General features: G+C 41.7%; 1 protein-coding gene across 13 annotated transcripts in view; it reads right to left on the minus strand.

Moving 5' to 3' along the window:
- USP25 (ubiquitin specific peptidase 25) overlaps positions 1-15665 on the minus strand; it is a 149327-nt gene that overhangs the window by 61647 nt on the left and 72015 nt on the right. For 11 of the 13 annotated variants that reach the window (XM_023760181.1, XM_023760191.1, XM_023760190.1 and 8 more), the window contains 5 exons: positions 15376-15524; positions 5015-5142; positions 4036-4131; positions 1474-1635; positions 597-823 (listed from right to left, as the gene is read on the minus strand). In XM_023760181.1, coding sequence (XP_023615949.1) covers positions 597-823; positions 1474-1635; positions 4036-4131; positions 5015-5142; positions 15376-15524 — 762 coding nt within the window. The remainder of the gene's footprint in view (positions 1-596; positions 824-1473; positions 1636-4035; positions 4132-5014; positions 5143-15375; positions 15525-15665) is intronic. The other 2 variants (XM_023760192.1, XM_023760186.1) reach the window with 2 other exon arrangements.

A 15665-nucleotide genomic window follows, 5' to 3' on the forward strand; every position in this document is an offset into this window, starting at 1 on the left:
CCCCTGGTGGTCAGTGCGCTCCCACAGCAGGAGCACCGTTCAGCTTACCGACCGGTCCCGTGGCCCACCAGCCCGTCGGCAACCACTCAGTCCCTCAGTAGTCCTGCAGGTCCAATCTCCGGAGAATGGGCCATGCACCGACGGACCAGCACCACCGGCATGATCCCGACAGTGCTTCCAGCCTCCTAGAAGTCGGCCGCGGGCACCACGGCCGCGTCCCCTCCCTAGACGCTCCAAAAGGAAGAAAGGATATAAACGCGGCCGCCAGGTGGCTCCCGACAATCGGTGCGAACGTCAGCGGGACGGATCCAGATCCCGGGCCAGCAAGGGTGTCCCACAGCCTGCCTGGAGGGCTGATCATGTCCCAGCCCCGACACCACCCTGGGAATGCCACCCGTGCATGAATTTGTGCACCAGGCCTCTAGTTAAGATCATAAAAATGGAAAGCCAGACTAGTTTATCTTTTAGAAAACCCTTTCCAGAAAAAAATACTTTATAATATTTACACAAGAAATCCAGAGTGATTTTCGTTTTCCATTTGTCTTTATACAGACCCATCTGAGGCAACAGTAAGTACACTACGAGAAGCTTCTTACCTCTGGTGTCATTTTCTATTTCTGTCCTCCAGCGATGTAAACAGCTTTCCAGCACAGAAAGTTCTTCTTCTGTTATGTGCCTTGGTGCTGGATGCATGGGCAAGTCTGGAGGTATTCGAGACTGAGTGAATGGTTTGTGAATCATCGATCTTGATGATATGGCAGCTATTGATGTAGGTGATGTGCTTGGCAATTCCGAAGAGGCAGCTCCCTGTTGTTCCATTGTGCTGTATTTTTAAAGCATAAAATATTATTAAACTTTCCAAATTGAAGCTCTGGACAAAGACTGTGCCAAATACATAGCATTAAATTGGCTTATAATTTCAAAAAGAAACGGTCTTAAGAATAGAAGAGATGTGGAGTAACCTAACATCCTCATGAGTTCCTTAACGTACAAGGACTACATTATTTTAAGGAAGAAATTGTGGCTGTATAGTAGAAATAGCTTGATCATATCTACTTAAAAAAACAACACACCAACAAATCTTATGTGTACCAAAAGTATAAATACCTTTCCTTGCTAATACTTACCAGCTTACATTGTAGAAGAAATTTCAAATTTAACAATATTATTTTCATGAATAAAAGGTTGAAACAGATAACATACTAAAACAACCTAAAGTATAACTCTGAATAGAAAATATATGAAAAATTAAATCCACAACCAGAAAAATTAAATCACAACCTATTGAAATAATGAAGTAAGAAAGCAGCTAGAACACATACAACAAATGTTCTAAGTGAATCTAATCTTTTTAGAATTCATTAAAATTAATCACAACATGCATCTTATAAAACCTTCTTCAAAGGGTACCAATTACATTATTATGTAATATAGAAAGCACAGCTTGTCTTTTGTATCAAAAAGACTTTTTACCTTGGTAATGCCTGTGATGGTACGGAACCACTAGGTGGGGAACTAGCATCAATATCATCAACAGGAGAAGTGCAAACAGGTTTACTTGAGGCAAATTCCAATGCATACTGTAGAACATCTACCAACGGAAAGCGCTTGGGACCCGAACCATAGCTTAAATATCTATTAACCATAAAATGTATGAATGCTTTAATTTGCATATAAAGCAAATTTGTGTTTTTCAAAAATTTTTATACAACATGATACAAATACTTCAATAAAACTCTCAGCAATGAAATTAATTTTCAGATGAAGACAGTAAGACTAAATATACATTCAAGAAATAAATTAAATATTCTCCCAAAGAAACCAAAGCTGATTAAACCTGAATGTGTGTATACACTGTTATGAATTTTAACACTACTCTAAGTTTCATCTCCTAAGACTATTTTTTAGTTGTTACTTGGTTTCATGGTGACTAATATTATCTTCCTACTTTTTTTACCTCTGGTTATTTTTCAATATTATTACTGACTAGAGGCCCGGCGCACAAAAATTTGTGCACTCGGGAGGGTCCCTCAGCCCGGCCTGTGCCCTCTCGCAGTCTGGGACCCCTCGGGGAATGACCACTTGCTGGCTTAGGCCCGCTCCCCGGGGGATCGGGCCTACACTGGCAGTCAGACATCACTCTGGAAGCCCGGGAGCCCTTGAGTGATGTCCACTTGCCAGCCGGGAGCAGGCCTAACTGCAGTCGGACATCCTTAGCGCTGCTGAGGAGGCAGGAGAGGCTCCCACGACCACCGCTGTACCGGCAGCCGTCAGCCTGGCTTGTGGCTGAGCAGAGCTCCCCCTGTGGGAGTGCACTGACCACCAGGGGTCAGCTCCTGCATTGAGCGTCTGGCCCCTGGTGGTCAGTGTGTGTCATAGTGACCAGTGATTCCCAGTCGCTCTGCTGTTAGGGTCAATATGCATATTACCCTTTTATTATATAGGATAGAGGACTGGTGCATGGGTGGGGCCTGGCTGGTTTGCCCTGAAGGGTGTCCCAGATCAGGGTGGGGGTCCCGCTGGGGTGCCTGGCCAGCCTGGGTGAGGGGCTGAGGGCCGTTTTCAGACTGGCCACACACCCTTCAGGGTGGGGGTCCCCCCTGGGATGCCTGGCCAGCCTGGGTGAGGGGCTGATGGCTGTTTGCAGGCTGGCCACAGCCCCTTCAGGGTGGGGGTCCCCGCTGGGTGCCTGGGCAGCCTGGGTGAGGGGCTGATGGCTGGCTGCAGGCTGGCCACAGCCCCTTCAGGGTGGGGGGTCCCCGCTGGGTTGCCTGTCCAGTCTGGGTGAGAGGCTGAGGGCCATTTTCAGGCTGGCCACACCCCATTCAGGTTGGGGGGTCCTGCTGGGGTGCCTGGCCAGTCTGGGTGAGGGGTTGATGGCTGTTTGTAGGCTGGCCAAGCCCCCCAGCAGGGACCCTCACCCCATGAGGATGTGGCCATCCTGGGTGAGGGGCTTATGGCTCTTTGCAGGCTGACCACAGCTCCCAGCCACCCAAGCTCCCAGTGGAGGCTGGCTGGAAGCAGGTATCTGGGATTTATTTAGCTTCTATAATTGAAACTTTGTTGCCTTTTGTGGAGGCCACAGCTGGCTGGGCAGGCGGGAAGCTTGGCTTCCTCCATCGCCGGGGCAACCAAGCCTCCTAATTGATCCAGCTCCGTGGCTGCCGGCCGCCATCTTGGTTGGGTTAATTTGCATATAGTCACTCTGATTGGCTGGTGGGTGAGGCTTGGGCGTAGCGAAGGTACGGTCAATTAGCATCTTTGTCTTTTACTAGTGTAGATACCTTTTAAGAATAAGATTTATTGAAATATGATCTATTTTATTTGTATAATAAAATTTCAGGGTATTTTCAAATTAGCACTAAAACAAGGGAATAAAGATTACATCAGAGGCTGCAAACTGGCATCTGGCAGATGACATTTCAGCCTGGGGACTTTATCTAAACTACAGAACATTTGACAGTCTAGATGTTGGCTTCTGGGAACAATCTGATACTTTAGGGATACTGAAATGACATTTATCATGACTCCACGAGCTAATGTGGCTGGCAGCCACTCCCTCTCCAAGGGGTGTGCTCTAGGCACCCCTGTCCACCACTATGTTTGACTTGTTGCCTTTCTTCAGAAAGCCTCCATGAGGTCCTGGTAGGCATCTGAGTTTGTATCTTCTGTATTAAGGAGGAAAACTCAGTCACCATTTGTCTTAAAGGAAATCTCAAGAGTAATATTTAGTATCATGAAAGAAGAAACCTCAATTATAAATTAGTTTATATCTATTTTCAGAACCATACCTGTTGTTGGTGAGAATATTTAACTTTAAATACTAGAATAATCTTCTAATGAGAACTATAAAAGATTTTAAGTTTCCAACAGAATTAAAAACTAAACTATATAAGCAATAATATCAGTTCAGAATTATTATCTACTCCTAGGATCATAAATTACTCAAGAAAAATGTAAGATTAAAAATTCTAGATAATCGCTAAAAGCATGAACTTCTACAGTTAGCTCATAATTCTGTAAAAGTTACAATACCTTTCTAGTCTTTGTTGTAATACTGTAAGGTAATCCTTCAGTCTCTTGATCTCTTCCCTCTTAATTCTTGTTATTTCTCTATTTCTGTGCATGTATCTTGCAGAAAAAAAAATAGCAATCATTAGTATCTCTAAATATTGTGGAAGGAGATACAATAGTAAGTCTAGGCCAGTGGTTGGCAAACTGTGGCTCGCGAGTCACATGAGGCTCTTTGGCCCTTGAGTATGGCTCTTCCACAAAATACCGACTTCTGTGCACGGGCCACGAAGTCTCAATCGCACTGTAAGTGCGCGCCCACACGTGGTATTTTGTGGAAGAGCCACACTCAAGGGGCCAAAGAGCTGCATGTGGCTCGCAAGCCGCAGTTTGCCGACCATTGGTCTAGGCAATCCCATAGAAGATCAATTCATTCAAAATTTTATAATAAAAATAGAGGCCTGGTGCACAAAATTCATGCACTTGGGGGGGGGGGTGTGTGCTTCAGCCCGGCCTGCACCCTCTCACACCCTCGGAAGATGTCCGACAGAAGAGGCTCCCGCCACCACCACTGTACCTGCCAGCCATGAGCCCGGCTTCAGGATGAGTGGCGTTCCCCCTGTGCGAGCGCACTGACCACCAGGGGGCAGCTCCTGTGTTGAGCATCTGCCCCCCGATGATCAGTGAGCATCATAGCAACCGGTTATTCCACTCTTTGGTTGATTTGCATATTAACCTTTTATTATATAGGATATCAAACAGTATAAAATAGTACTTTTGAAAATTTCTGACAGAATTATAATACAAGAATATAATAATCTTTTTAAAAACTTCCTTATAATTTCCATTTACTATACTTTTTCTTGACAAATGCTACTAAATATTTTATACAAAAATTAAAGAATTTAAGGAAATTAAACAAAATTCTTCTCTAAACACAGTAATTCTTCACTTGGTTACTAAACTGTTTCTAAACTAATTTATGCTATATCCCAAACCATACCTGTCCAGATATAAAACTTGAGGAAATTCTAATTTGTTGTGAATTTTTTCTGGTCTTCCCAATGCCTGATTAAATTCAAATCTTGACAATTCAAATGTTAACACAGGTGGTAGTTCGGTAAACCAATGCTGAAAGAAACAATAATTCAAAACATTAGTATCATCTTTCTGTTTTCTCCATTCCAAATTTAGGCATAGGATGTCAGCAGTGACATTTTTATATGCATCGTCACAATGATGACATCACAAAAAAATTAAATTAGGTATGGTATTTAGATAAAACTTTCACACTTTTTGAAAATTCCAAGGATGAGGCTAACATACAACCAGGAAAGAGAAAAATCTTCTAACAATTCTTCTTCCATGACAATTCTTTATATTAGAATTTCTAACCCAAAGAGAAAGCCATTGGTTAAAATCATAACTTAGTAGCTCAAGTTTTTTATTTTTAAAATCCTTATTGTTGAAAATATTACATATGCCCCCTTGTTTTCCCCATAGACCCTTCTAACCCTCTCCCTCACCCTACCCCATGCCTTCCCCACCCTATTTTGTCTGTGTCCATGGGTTATGCATATATGTATATAAGTTCTTGGCTGATCTCTTCCCACCCAACACATCCACCGCTGCCTTCTGTCTGAAATTCAACAGTCTGTACCGTGCGTCTATGTCTCTGGATCTATTTTGTTCATCAGTCTATTTTGTTCATTAGATTAGCTCAAGATTATATTACTACTGCTACCATAAATGGTATATATTCTTATTACAATCATCCATACTGTCAAAACCTGTGACAAAGTCCCAACATGTAGTACATAAAGGAAAAAAAATGTTATAACATAAATGATCACAATTCTCATACTTAAAAACTAGGAACTGTTTTAAACTTAATTGTCCTACTAGAAATTTGAATAATTTAAGAAAAAGATATATCACTAATAAGTATTTATGGTAATTATATTTGAAATCCTTTATAGTAACTAGTATTTAACAAATTAAATGCCTCATTGCTATGAACCAAATCCAGCACAACTTTGGGGAATGTTCAGTTAAGAATGTTATACAACAAAACTTAAAAAAAAATTTTTTTTTCATAGAAAACATTCAAGTTTTATATAAACACTAGAGACCTGGTACATGAATTCGTGCATGGGTGGGGTCTGGCTGGCCCACCCCAATACGGGCTGATTGGGGCTGGGCCGCTGGGGGGAGGCGATGTGGGAGGTTTGATGGCAGGCCTCGTCCCTGATCGGGGTAGGTGGAGGCAGATCGGGGCCCCAATCAGGCCGGTTGGCCACCACAGTGCATGTCATAACGACTGGTTGTTTCAGTCGCTTGGCTTTTATATATATAGATTATTAACTTAAAGAGAAAGAAAAACCAAGAAATTCAGAAGTATAACATAATGGAACAAATAAATTTAAAGTGGTTATTATAAGCTATAAAATTTATTTTTTACTACTATAAAAATAAATTGCCACACTAAATTATGTGTGATGTTTTCAATAACCAAAAAATGACACCACACAAATGTCAATAAGCTGAGAGTACATTAAATTCAAACATCCAAAGTAAAAGCAGGAATGAAGCACATCTGGCAAACTGAATTTAACTAAAATCTTGAAAGTTGCTACTTTTCTCTAAATAAAGCTAATAAAAGTATACAGTTATGTGGAGAGCAGCTACAGTATTTGGACAGGTTCAAGCCTCGAACTAAATACAGGGCACGGTCCTCTCATGGCAAAGCCACATACAAGTCCTAGCTTGGAGGGCAAAACCCTTCCAGCACAATTATGGCCAAAGGCTATAGTTGTAAGCTTGACCTTATGGTCCGAACCTGTGGTCCCACGTGGCTAAGTGATATAGGCTGCGGGAGGTGCAGCAAGTAAATAAAGCTTCATCAGGTGCATGTAATTGAGTAGATTCGAAACCCGTGAGAACATTGTAAACATCTTACCCATGCCCTTACTTTGCCTAGTGGAATCTGGCTATAAAATAAAGACTCGGCTTGCAGGCTGTGGCGCTGTCTCTCCATCAGAGAGGGCAGCATCCCACCTAGCCCCAGCTTTATTCTCTTGTCTGTCTTTTCTAATCCTTCACCACCCCCACTCAGGTTCACCCATGGACATGCTGAGCGTGGCACACAGTTATTCAAACAATTTCTCCCTCCCCAAATGTTAATGATTACCTGAATTGAGATTTCCTAAGTTGGATTTGGTTCATCTTTTACTAAAAGTTGAGGTTTAAGAAGAAATTTGTTTTATTTTATATATGGGTATTATCTAAAGTTGACTAGAGAATGTTATGAAAGATCTAATATCAAAAACATCTCGTAAGTTTTAAAATTTCTTGAACAGATTTGCTTATTTATTTTGTTCTCACAAACCATTGGCAAAAATTTTAGTTAGCTGTAATCCACACCTAAAATTACTATTAAGATTGAAAACATACTCCACAACCAAAGAACTTGTATGCAAGCATATGCGCATAACCAAAGGACACAGATGGTAAGGGGGGCTGGGGACAGGTCAATGGGGGAAAAGGGAGACTTATATAATACTGTAAACAATAAAGATAAAACATACCCCATACATATCACCAAAAAAACTTTTAATGCCTTAGGATATTATTCTCTACTCCATTTTATGATACAATAAAATCTTAAACAATAAAATAAAATTTAAAAAACGATGCTTATATTCTCCACATCCCTAAACATATTTATTATACTTATTAAATAAGTATATAATTAGATTTCAAGAACTATTACTTTCATATTTTATTGCAACATTTTATTTTTTGTTGTTGTTAATCCTCACCCCTGGGTATTTTTCCATTGATCTTTTAGAGAGATTGGAAAAGAGAGGGAAAAATAGGGAGAAACATCGATTGGTTGCCGCCTACAAATGCCCTGACCAGGGCACGGGTCAGGGAGGAGCCTGCAACCAAGGCACGTGCCCTTGACCAAAATCGAACCCAGAACCCTTTGGTTCACAGGCCAACACTCTATGTACTGAGCCAAACTGGCTAAGGTAGCGGTTCTCAACCTGTGGGTCGCAACCCCTTTGGGGGTCGAACGACCCTTTCACAGGGGTCGCCTAAGACCATCAGAAAACACATATATAATTACATATTGTGTTTGTGATTAATCACTCTGCTTTCATTATGTTCAATTTGTAACAATGAAAATACATCCTGCATATCAGATATTTACATTACAATTCATAACAGTAGCAAAATTACAGTTAGAAAGTAGCAACAAAAATAATTTTATGGTTGGGGGTCACCACAACATGGGGAACTGTATTAAAGAGACACGGCATTAGGAAGGCTGAGAACCACTGGGCTAAGGCTTTTGCAACACTTTAAAAGTCACCATTAAAATGAAATAGTCATATACTTTAATTCATGGGAACCTACAACTGTCAGAGGAAATGAAACGACTTAAATTGGGGGTATGTTTCTCTGGAGACCATAAAAAGTCCAGGAAATAGCTTCCAAACCTTACCAAAGTATGTTCATAATACGTTGTGCAATCTGTGTCTATGGTGAATGCATTTTCTCTAACAACCATGACAATTTTTCCTACCTACTACATACATGGAAGCATTTTACTTTCTCATTCTCAAGCTAACAGGGAAAAGAAGAGGTAGCCAGACACTCCCTAAATTCATTTAAGAAAATGTTATGGGTATCTCTAGTTCTGTGATTTCAGGATTAAAAGGATAGTAGAGTATAAGTAGACTATTAAATAAAACACTAATTTTTATTTCAAAATATTTTTCCATGTGATAAAAAACACATGTACTTCTTTGATCTAACTGGTATGCAATGCTTGTGAGACATAGAACATTAAAGATAAAAACGATGCTTTATAAGAACAGACATATAGACCAATGGAACAGAACAGAGAACCCAGAAATTGACACAAGCCAGTATGCTCAATTAATATTTGACAAAGGAGGCAAGAGCATACAATGGAGTCAAGACAGTCTCTTCAATAAATGGTGCTGGAAAAACTGGACAGATACTTGCAAAAAAATTAAACTAGGCCACCAACTTACACCATACACAAAAATAAACTCAAAATGGATAAAGGACTTAAATGTAAGAAGGAAAACCATAAAAATACTAGAGGATTCCATAGGCAGCGAAATCACAGACATCTGCCAAAGCAATATCTTCACTGATACTGCCCCTAGGGCAATGGAAACTGAAGAGAAAATAAACAAATGGGACTACATCAAAATAAAAAGCTTCTGCACAGCAAAAGAAACCATAAACAAAACAACAAGAAAGCCCACTGCATGAGAGAACATATTTGCCAATGTTATCTCCCATAAGGGTTTAATCTCCAACATTTACTGGGAACTCATACAACTTAACAAAAGGAAGGTAAACAATCCAATCAAAAAATGAGCAAAGGACCTAAATAGACACTCTTCGAAAGGACATTCAGAAAGCCAAGAGACATATGAAAACACTAGAGGCCCGGTGCATGAACATTCATGCACTGGAGGGGGGGGTCCCTCAGCCTGGCCTGCTCCCTCTCACAGTCCAGGAGCCCTCAAGGGCGGGAGACCTGGGGATCAGGGTAAGGCGACACCCCATCACACCTCTGCTGCTGCCACTGCCTACAGCACAAGCCTCGGCCGGCCCTGGTTACCTGAGCCTCGGGCGGCCCTGGAAAGCTGGGGGGCTGAGGGGATTGGGGGACTCCAGAGGCAGGCGTGCAGGGCTGGCCTTGCTGTGTGCCCGCCATCCCAGCGGGGCTGAGGGGACTGGGTACCACTATCTTGTGGCTGTGGGTGCTGCCATCTTTGAGGGCAGGGAAGTCAATTAGCATATTCTCTCCTTATTGGCTGTGGACGCTGCCATCTTTCCAACTGCATGAGGGTCTATTAGTATATTCTCTCTTTATTAGATAGGATGCTCAAAGTCACTAATCATCCAAGAGATGCAAATCAAAACAATGAGGTACCATCTCACACCTGTCAGAATGGCTATCATCAACAAATCAACAAACGACAAGTGCTGGAGAGGATGTGGAGAAAAAGGAACCCTCGGGCACTGCTGCATCCAAGAGATGCAAATCAAAATAACAATGAGGTGTCTTCTGACCTCATTGGCTATCATCAACAAATCAACAAACGACAAGTGCTGGCGAGGATGTGGTGAAAAAGGAACCCTCATGCACAACTGGTGGGAATGCAGACTGGTGCTGCCACTGTGGAAAACAGTATGGTGTTTCCTCAAAAAATTAAAAATGGAACTCCCATTTAACCCAGGAATACCACTTCTAGGAATATATCCCAAGAAACCAGAAACACCAATCAGAAAGGATATATGCACCCCTATGTTTATAGCAGCACAATTTACAATAGCTAAGATTTGGAAACAGCCTAAATGCCCATCAGCAGATGAATGGATTAGAAAACTCTGGTACATCTATACAATGGAATACTACGCTGCTGTAAAAAAAGAAGGAATTCTTACCATTTCCAACAGCATGGATAGAACTGGAGAGCATTATGCTAAGTGAAATAAGCCAGTCAATGAAAGAAAAATACCACATGATCTCACTCATTTGTGGACTATAAAGAACATTATAAACTGATGAACAAAAATAGATACAGAGGCAGAGCAGCATCAAACAGACTGTCCAACTACAGTGATAAGGTAGGGGAGGGTTATGGGGGTAAGAAATCAACTGAAGGACTTGTATGCATGCATATAAACACAACCAACAAGACACTGGGGGTGGGGGTGGGGGATGAGGAAAAGTGCCGGGGGGTAGGGGAGGCCAGGGGGAGGTCAATGGAAAAAAAAGGAGACATATCTACTACTATTTGTAATATCTTAAACAATAAAATAAGATTTAAAAATGATGCTTATATTCTCCACATCCCTAAACATATTTATTATTATTTCATAATAATAAACCTACAGGAGTAATAGATTCATGCAATTATGAATAAATAACTTATATAATCAGCATTAGCAACAAAGATGCTTCTAAATTTATGACTATAAACCTGACTTGTTATCAGATATATTTTCTAGAAAGAATATAGTCATTTTTATGAGTTGTAATAGCTGATATTTTTCTATTAATATGTTTTAAAACTTCCTTTTGTGATATTATGTTAATGCAGAGGGAATTATATAACCAGAAAGGAATAAACAGAGCTGCCATTCCAAATTCCCCTTAGTAACACTAAACAAAGCCAGGGTGTAAACTAAGAATAAGAACCAAAAACTTCCTATTCCAGTTCAAAAACTAGTTTCAGTCATTTAATTGTCCTTACTCATTTGCCCTTTTACCTTAAAAACATATTCTAGAAACATTTTATAAGTATTTATCTTATAGACTAGAGGCCAGGTACACTAACTCATGCACGGGTGGGGTCCCTTGGCCTGGCCATCGATTAAGGCCTATTGGGGGGCTAGCCGGCTGGTGGGGGAGGGGCCAGAGGAGGTTGGCCAGCCGGGGGGAAGGGCCGCGGGAGGTTGGCTGTGGGAGTGCACTGACCACCAGGAGGCAGCTCCTGCATTGAGCATTTGCACCCTGGTGGTCAGTGCGCATCATAGCGACTGGTCGACCGGTTGTTTGGTCGTAACGGTCGCTTGGGCTTTTATATATAAAATCATTTTTAATTTATTGAGTTGTCTCTGGTTATGTCATTTCAGAAATTTAAAATCTTATAGCCCATTGAATGTTTTAACATGAGTAATGCTGGACACTAAAGGTGTTCCTAATTAGTTGACAACAACTCTTTCAGTAAAATGATATTTTCTGTATCAAGGTAAAATAAACAACTTTTACTAAACAATAGTGTAAGAGGTGTTACCATCAAGAATTATGCCAATTTTGAAACACATCTACCATGTTTTTCATTGGTCTTTGTAGAGACTCAAGAAGAAATAGTTATTCTGAAGGATATAATGAAATAGGACTATAATTTTAAAATGTTATTAGAAACTTATTTAGGCAATTGGTAATAGAAATCAAATTTGGTATTACTGAGACTGCTTAGAAACTGCTGAATTTAAAGAAGATGGCAAACTATTGTATTCCACAGGTTGAATTAAAAAACCTAGGCAGAAAGCATAGAATGCAGTCTAAGACATTATAGTATAAAGACAAAGATGAAGGACAAACTAGATTTTAAAAAATAAACTAGAGGCCTGATGCACAAAATCTGTGCAAGGGGCTCAGCCCTCGCAGCCCCAGCTTCATCCAGAAGGTCATCTGGATGGTCGTTGGGCTGTTCGTTCTAATTAGCATATTAGCGCTTTATTATATAGGATAGCAGCCTGGCCTGCATGGCTAATTGGTTGAGTGTCAACCTATGAACCAGGAGGTCAAGGTTCAATTGCGGGTGAGTGCACATGCCTGAGTTGTGGGCTCGATCCCCAGTGAGGGTGTGCAGGAGGCAGCTGATCAATGATTCTCTATCATCATTGATGTTTCTTTCTCTATCCCTCTCCCTTTCTCTCTGAAAACAATAAAAATATATTTAAAAAATAAAAATAAAAATTTAGATTGAATGTAAGGAAAACCATTTTTGAAAGCTAGACATATGTGAGAAAGATTACTTACCAATAAACTGTAGTGTATTTCACTTACAAGCTGCTTTAACAAAGTAAGGAATATGCCATCCCGTTTTCCCTGCCCCACCCATCCATCTATCATTTTTACTTAATCCAAAACAGATCATACATTAAGGAGTTCTGCTTTCTTGTTCTCTTATGGGGTCCTGGGAAAGTCCCAATCCTTGGATATCTATTTTCCATCAATAAAATTAATCAACTTAATTTAAGTATTCTTTGTTAAAAAAATATATATATATTTTATTGATTTTTTACAGAGAGGAAGGGAGAGGGATATAGAGTTAGAAACATCGATGAGAGAGAAACATCGATCAGCTGCCTCCTGCACACCCCCCACTGGGGATGTGCCCGCAACCAAGGTACATGCCCTTGACCGGAATCGAACCTGGGACCCTTCAGTCCGCAGGCCGACGCTGTATCCACTGAGCCAAACCGGTTAGGGCAATTTAAATATTCTTAAGTATAGTTCTATATCAAATCACTTGTGGAGCTCTTGTGCCATGTACCATATCCCTGTCCTAGATTCTGATTTGATAGCTTTGAAGTGGGGCCTAGGCATCTGTTGAGAATGACTCAGTAGATGACCTGTGAGGTGGAGAGGACAATTATTTCACAGATTCTCTCTCTTTCCCTCTATAAAAAAACCCCACACCAAATAATAAATATTATTTATTTCTGTTGAAGGGGAAAAAAAGTTAGGACAAAAATGGTTGATTACACTTTTTAAAAAAGCACACAATTCAAATAAAATCAATTTATTCTCAAAGATACAAGAACCCAGTCCCTTTTTAGATAAACACAAGGGAGATAGAATAACTTAGTATTTACTAAGCTCCTATTCAGGGATAAAGACCTCATAAACTTTTTTGATAACACTGAGACAGTCAGTCACACTTCTAATTGCAGTTACCACACTATCCACTAGGGTCACAGCAGGGAGTGGCACATATGAAGATCCTGCCCTCAAGCATGGAGGCTCACAAAGGCAACTATCAGCAATTGCTTAACAACGACTGATTTTAAAGATTCTTATCTGTCCTTTACTTTCTGCTATAACACTCCTCAAAAGATAAGTACATGTATGGATAGATGGATATGCAGATGGAGCTGGAGAGACAGAGTTGGGTGGTGAGACAGAAAGCAGTAGACACAGATAAATAGGTTTATAATATATTCGAGGCCTGATGTATGAAATTTGTGCAAGGGGCTCGGCCCTCACAGCCCCAGCTTCGTCCGGAAGGTCATTCAGCTATCTGGTCTAATTAGCATATTATGCTTTTATTATTATAGATTTTGTAAATTATTTCCTTCTGGAGAAAGCAAGTTCTTCCATCTGTCCTTCACATTATTATATTGAAATTTTACAAGAAAAGGGGTCTGGTGTTGCCTATTGAGACCTGGACAAATTCCAACAGTATTTGATATAAGTAACATACTTCTATATAAAATTCCATCCTAATATCAATGTTTTTCATCTTTACTTGCAGAACAAGCATGCTGTAAAGACTAGTACCTTAACTGAAAAGTCTAAAACTGAAAAATGTCCTAAAGGATGATTTTAAAATGGAATCGGGCCTAAACCGGCAGTTGAACATCCCTCTCACAATCTGGAACTGCTGGCTCCCAACTGCTCGCCTGCCTGCCTGCCTGATTGCCCCTAACAACTCCCCTGCCAGTCTGATCGACACCTAACTGCTCCCCTGCAGGCCCAATTGGCCCCAACTGCCCTCCCCTACCAGCCTGGTCACTCCCAACTGCCCTCCCCTGCTGGCCCGGTAGCCCCCAACTACCCTCCCCTACCGGCCCGGTCGCCCCTAACTGCCCTCCGCTGCCGGCCCGGTCGCCCCTAACTGCCCTCCCCTGCAGGACTGGTCGCTCCTAACTGCCCTCCCCTGCAGGCCTGGTCGCCCCCAACTACCCTCCCCTGCTGGCCTGGTCGCCCCTAACTGCCCTACCCTGCTTGCCCGATTGCCACCAACTGCCTTCCCCTGCAGGCCATCTTTGAGGGCGTGGAAGTCAATTAGCATATTCCCTCCTTATTGGCTGTGGGTGCCACCATCTTTGCAACAATGGGAGGGTCAATTAGCATATCCCCTTTTTATTAGATAGGACTAGTAGCCCGGTGCATGAAATTCGTGCACAGGGGGCTGTCCCTCAGCCTGGCCTGCACCCTCTCCATTCTGGGACCCCTTGGACATCCCACTCGCAATCTGGGACCGCTGGCTCCTAACTGCTCACCTGCCGGCCTGCCTGATCGCCCCTAACCACTCTGCCTGCTGGCCTACTCGCCCCCAACTGCCCCCCTCTGCTGGCCTGCTCTGCTCACCTGCCTCCCCACTGCTGGCCTGCTTGCCCCAACTGCCCCCCTCTGCCAGCCTGCTCACCCCCAACTGGCCCCTCCTGCCGACCTGCTTGCCCCCAAATGCCCCCCCCCCCTTGCCATCCTGATCACCCTCAAATGCCCTCCCTTCCTGGCCTGATCGCCCCTAACTGCCTCTGCCTTGGCCCCGCCACCATGGCTTTGTCCGGAAGGCTCCCGATCTAATTAGCATATTACCCTTTTATTAGGATAGATAGATGGGCTATACAGATTTCCCAGATATGTCTAAATTACCATCATTCAATGAAAACACATATTTAGAGTATTCTCAATTAGTAGGTAGCTATAGAAATGGGGACTTAAATTGTGCTTTACAGCACTGTTATAAAGATTTAGGGGGAGAGGGATGATGCAGATGTTAAACTTACCTCTTGGCCTGATTTTCCTGAATTCTCTGAATGTAAAGATTCAATTTCTCCTTCAATCATAGCAGCTTCTAGGCACTCATGTAGATCTTTGAATCCATTGACCTGAAGTGGGTACTGACCAAACATTTCAGTATTTTCAAATTTTTTACCTATAGGAGGGGGGAAAGTTAATTAAATTACTATTCCTCAATGTGGCCTTTTAGCTACTAATTGTATTATGAATGACCTCTTACCCTGAAAACTTAACTCTGATAGATTATGTTCCAGAGGGTAATGAGCTAGTGTATAAA

This window comes from Myotis lucifugus, unplaced genomic scaffold (assembly GCF_000147115.1).
Source record: "Myotis lucifugus unplaced genomic scaffold, Myoluc2.0 scaffold_175, whole genome shotgun sequence".
In the NCBI taxonomy this organism is placed as follows: domain Eukaryota; kingdom Metazoa; phylum Chordata; class Mammalia; order Chiroptera; family Vespertilionidae; genus Myotis; species Myotis lucifugus.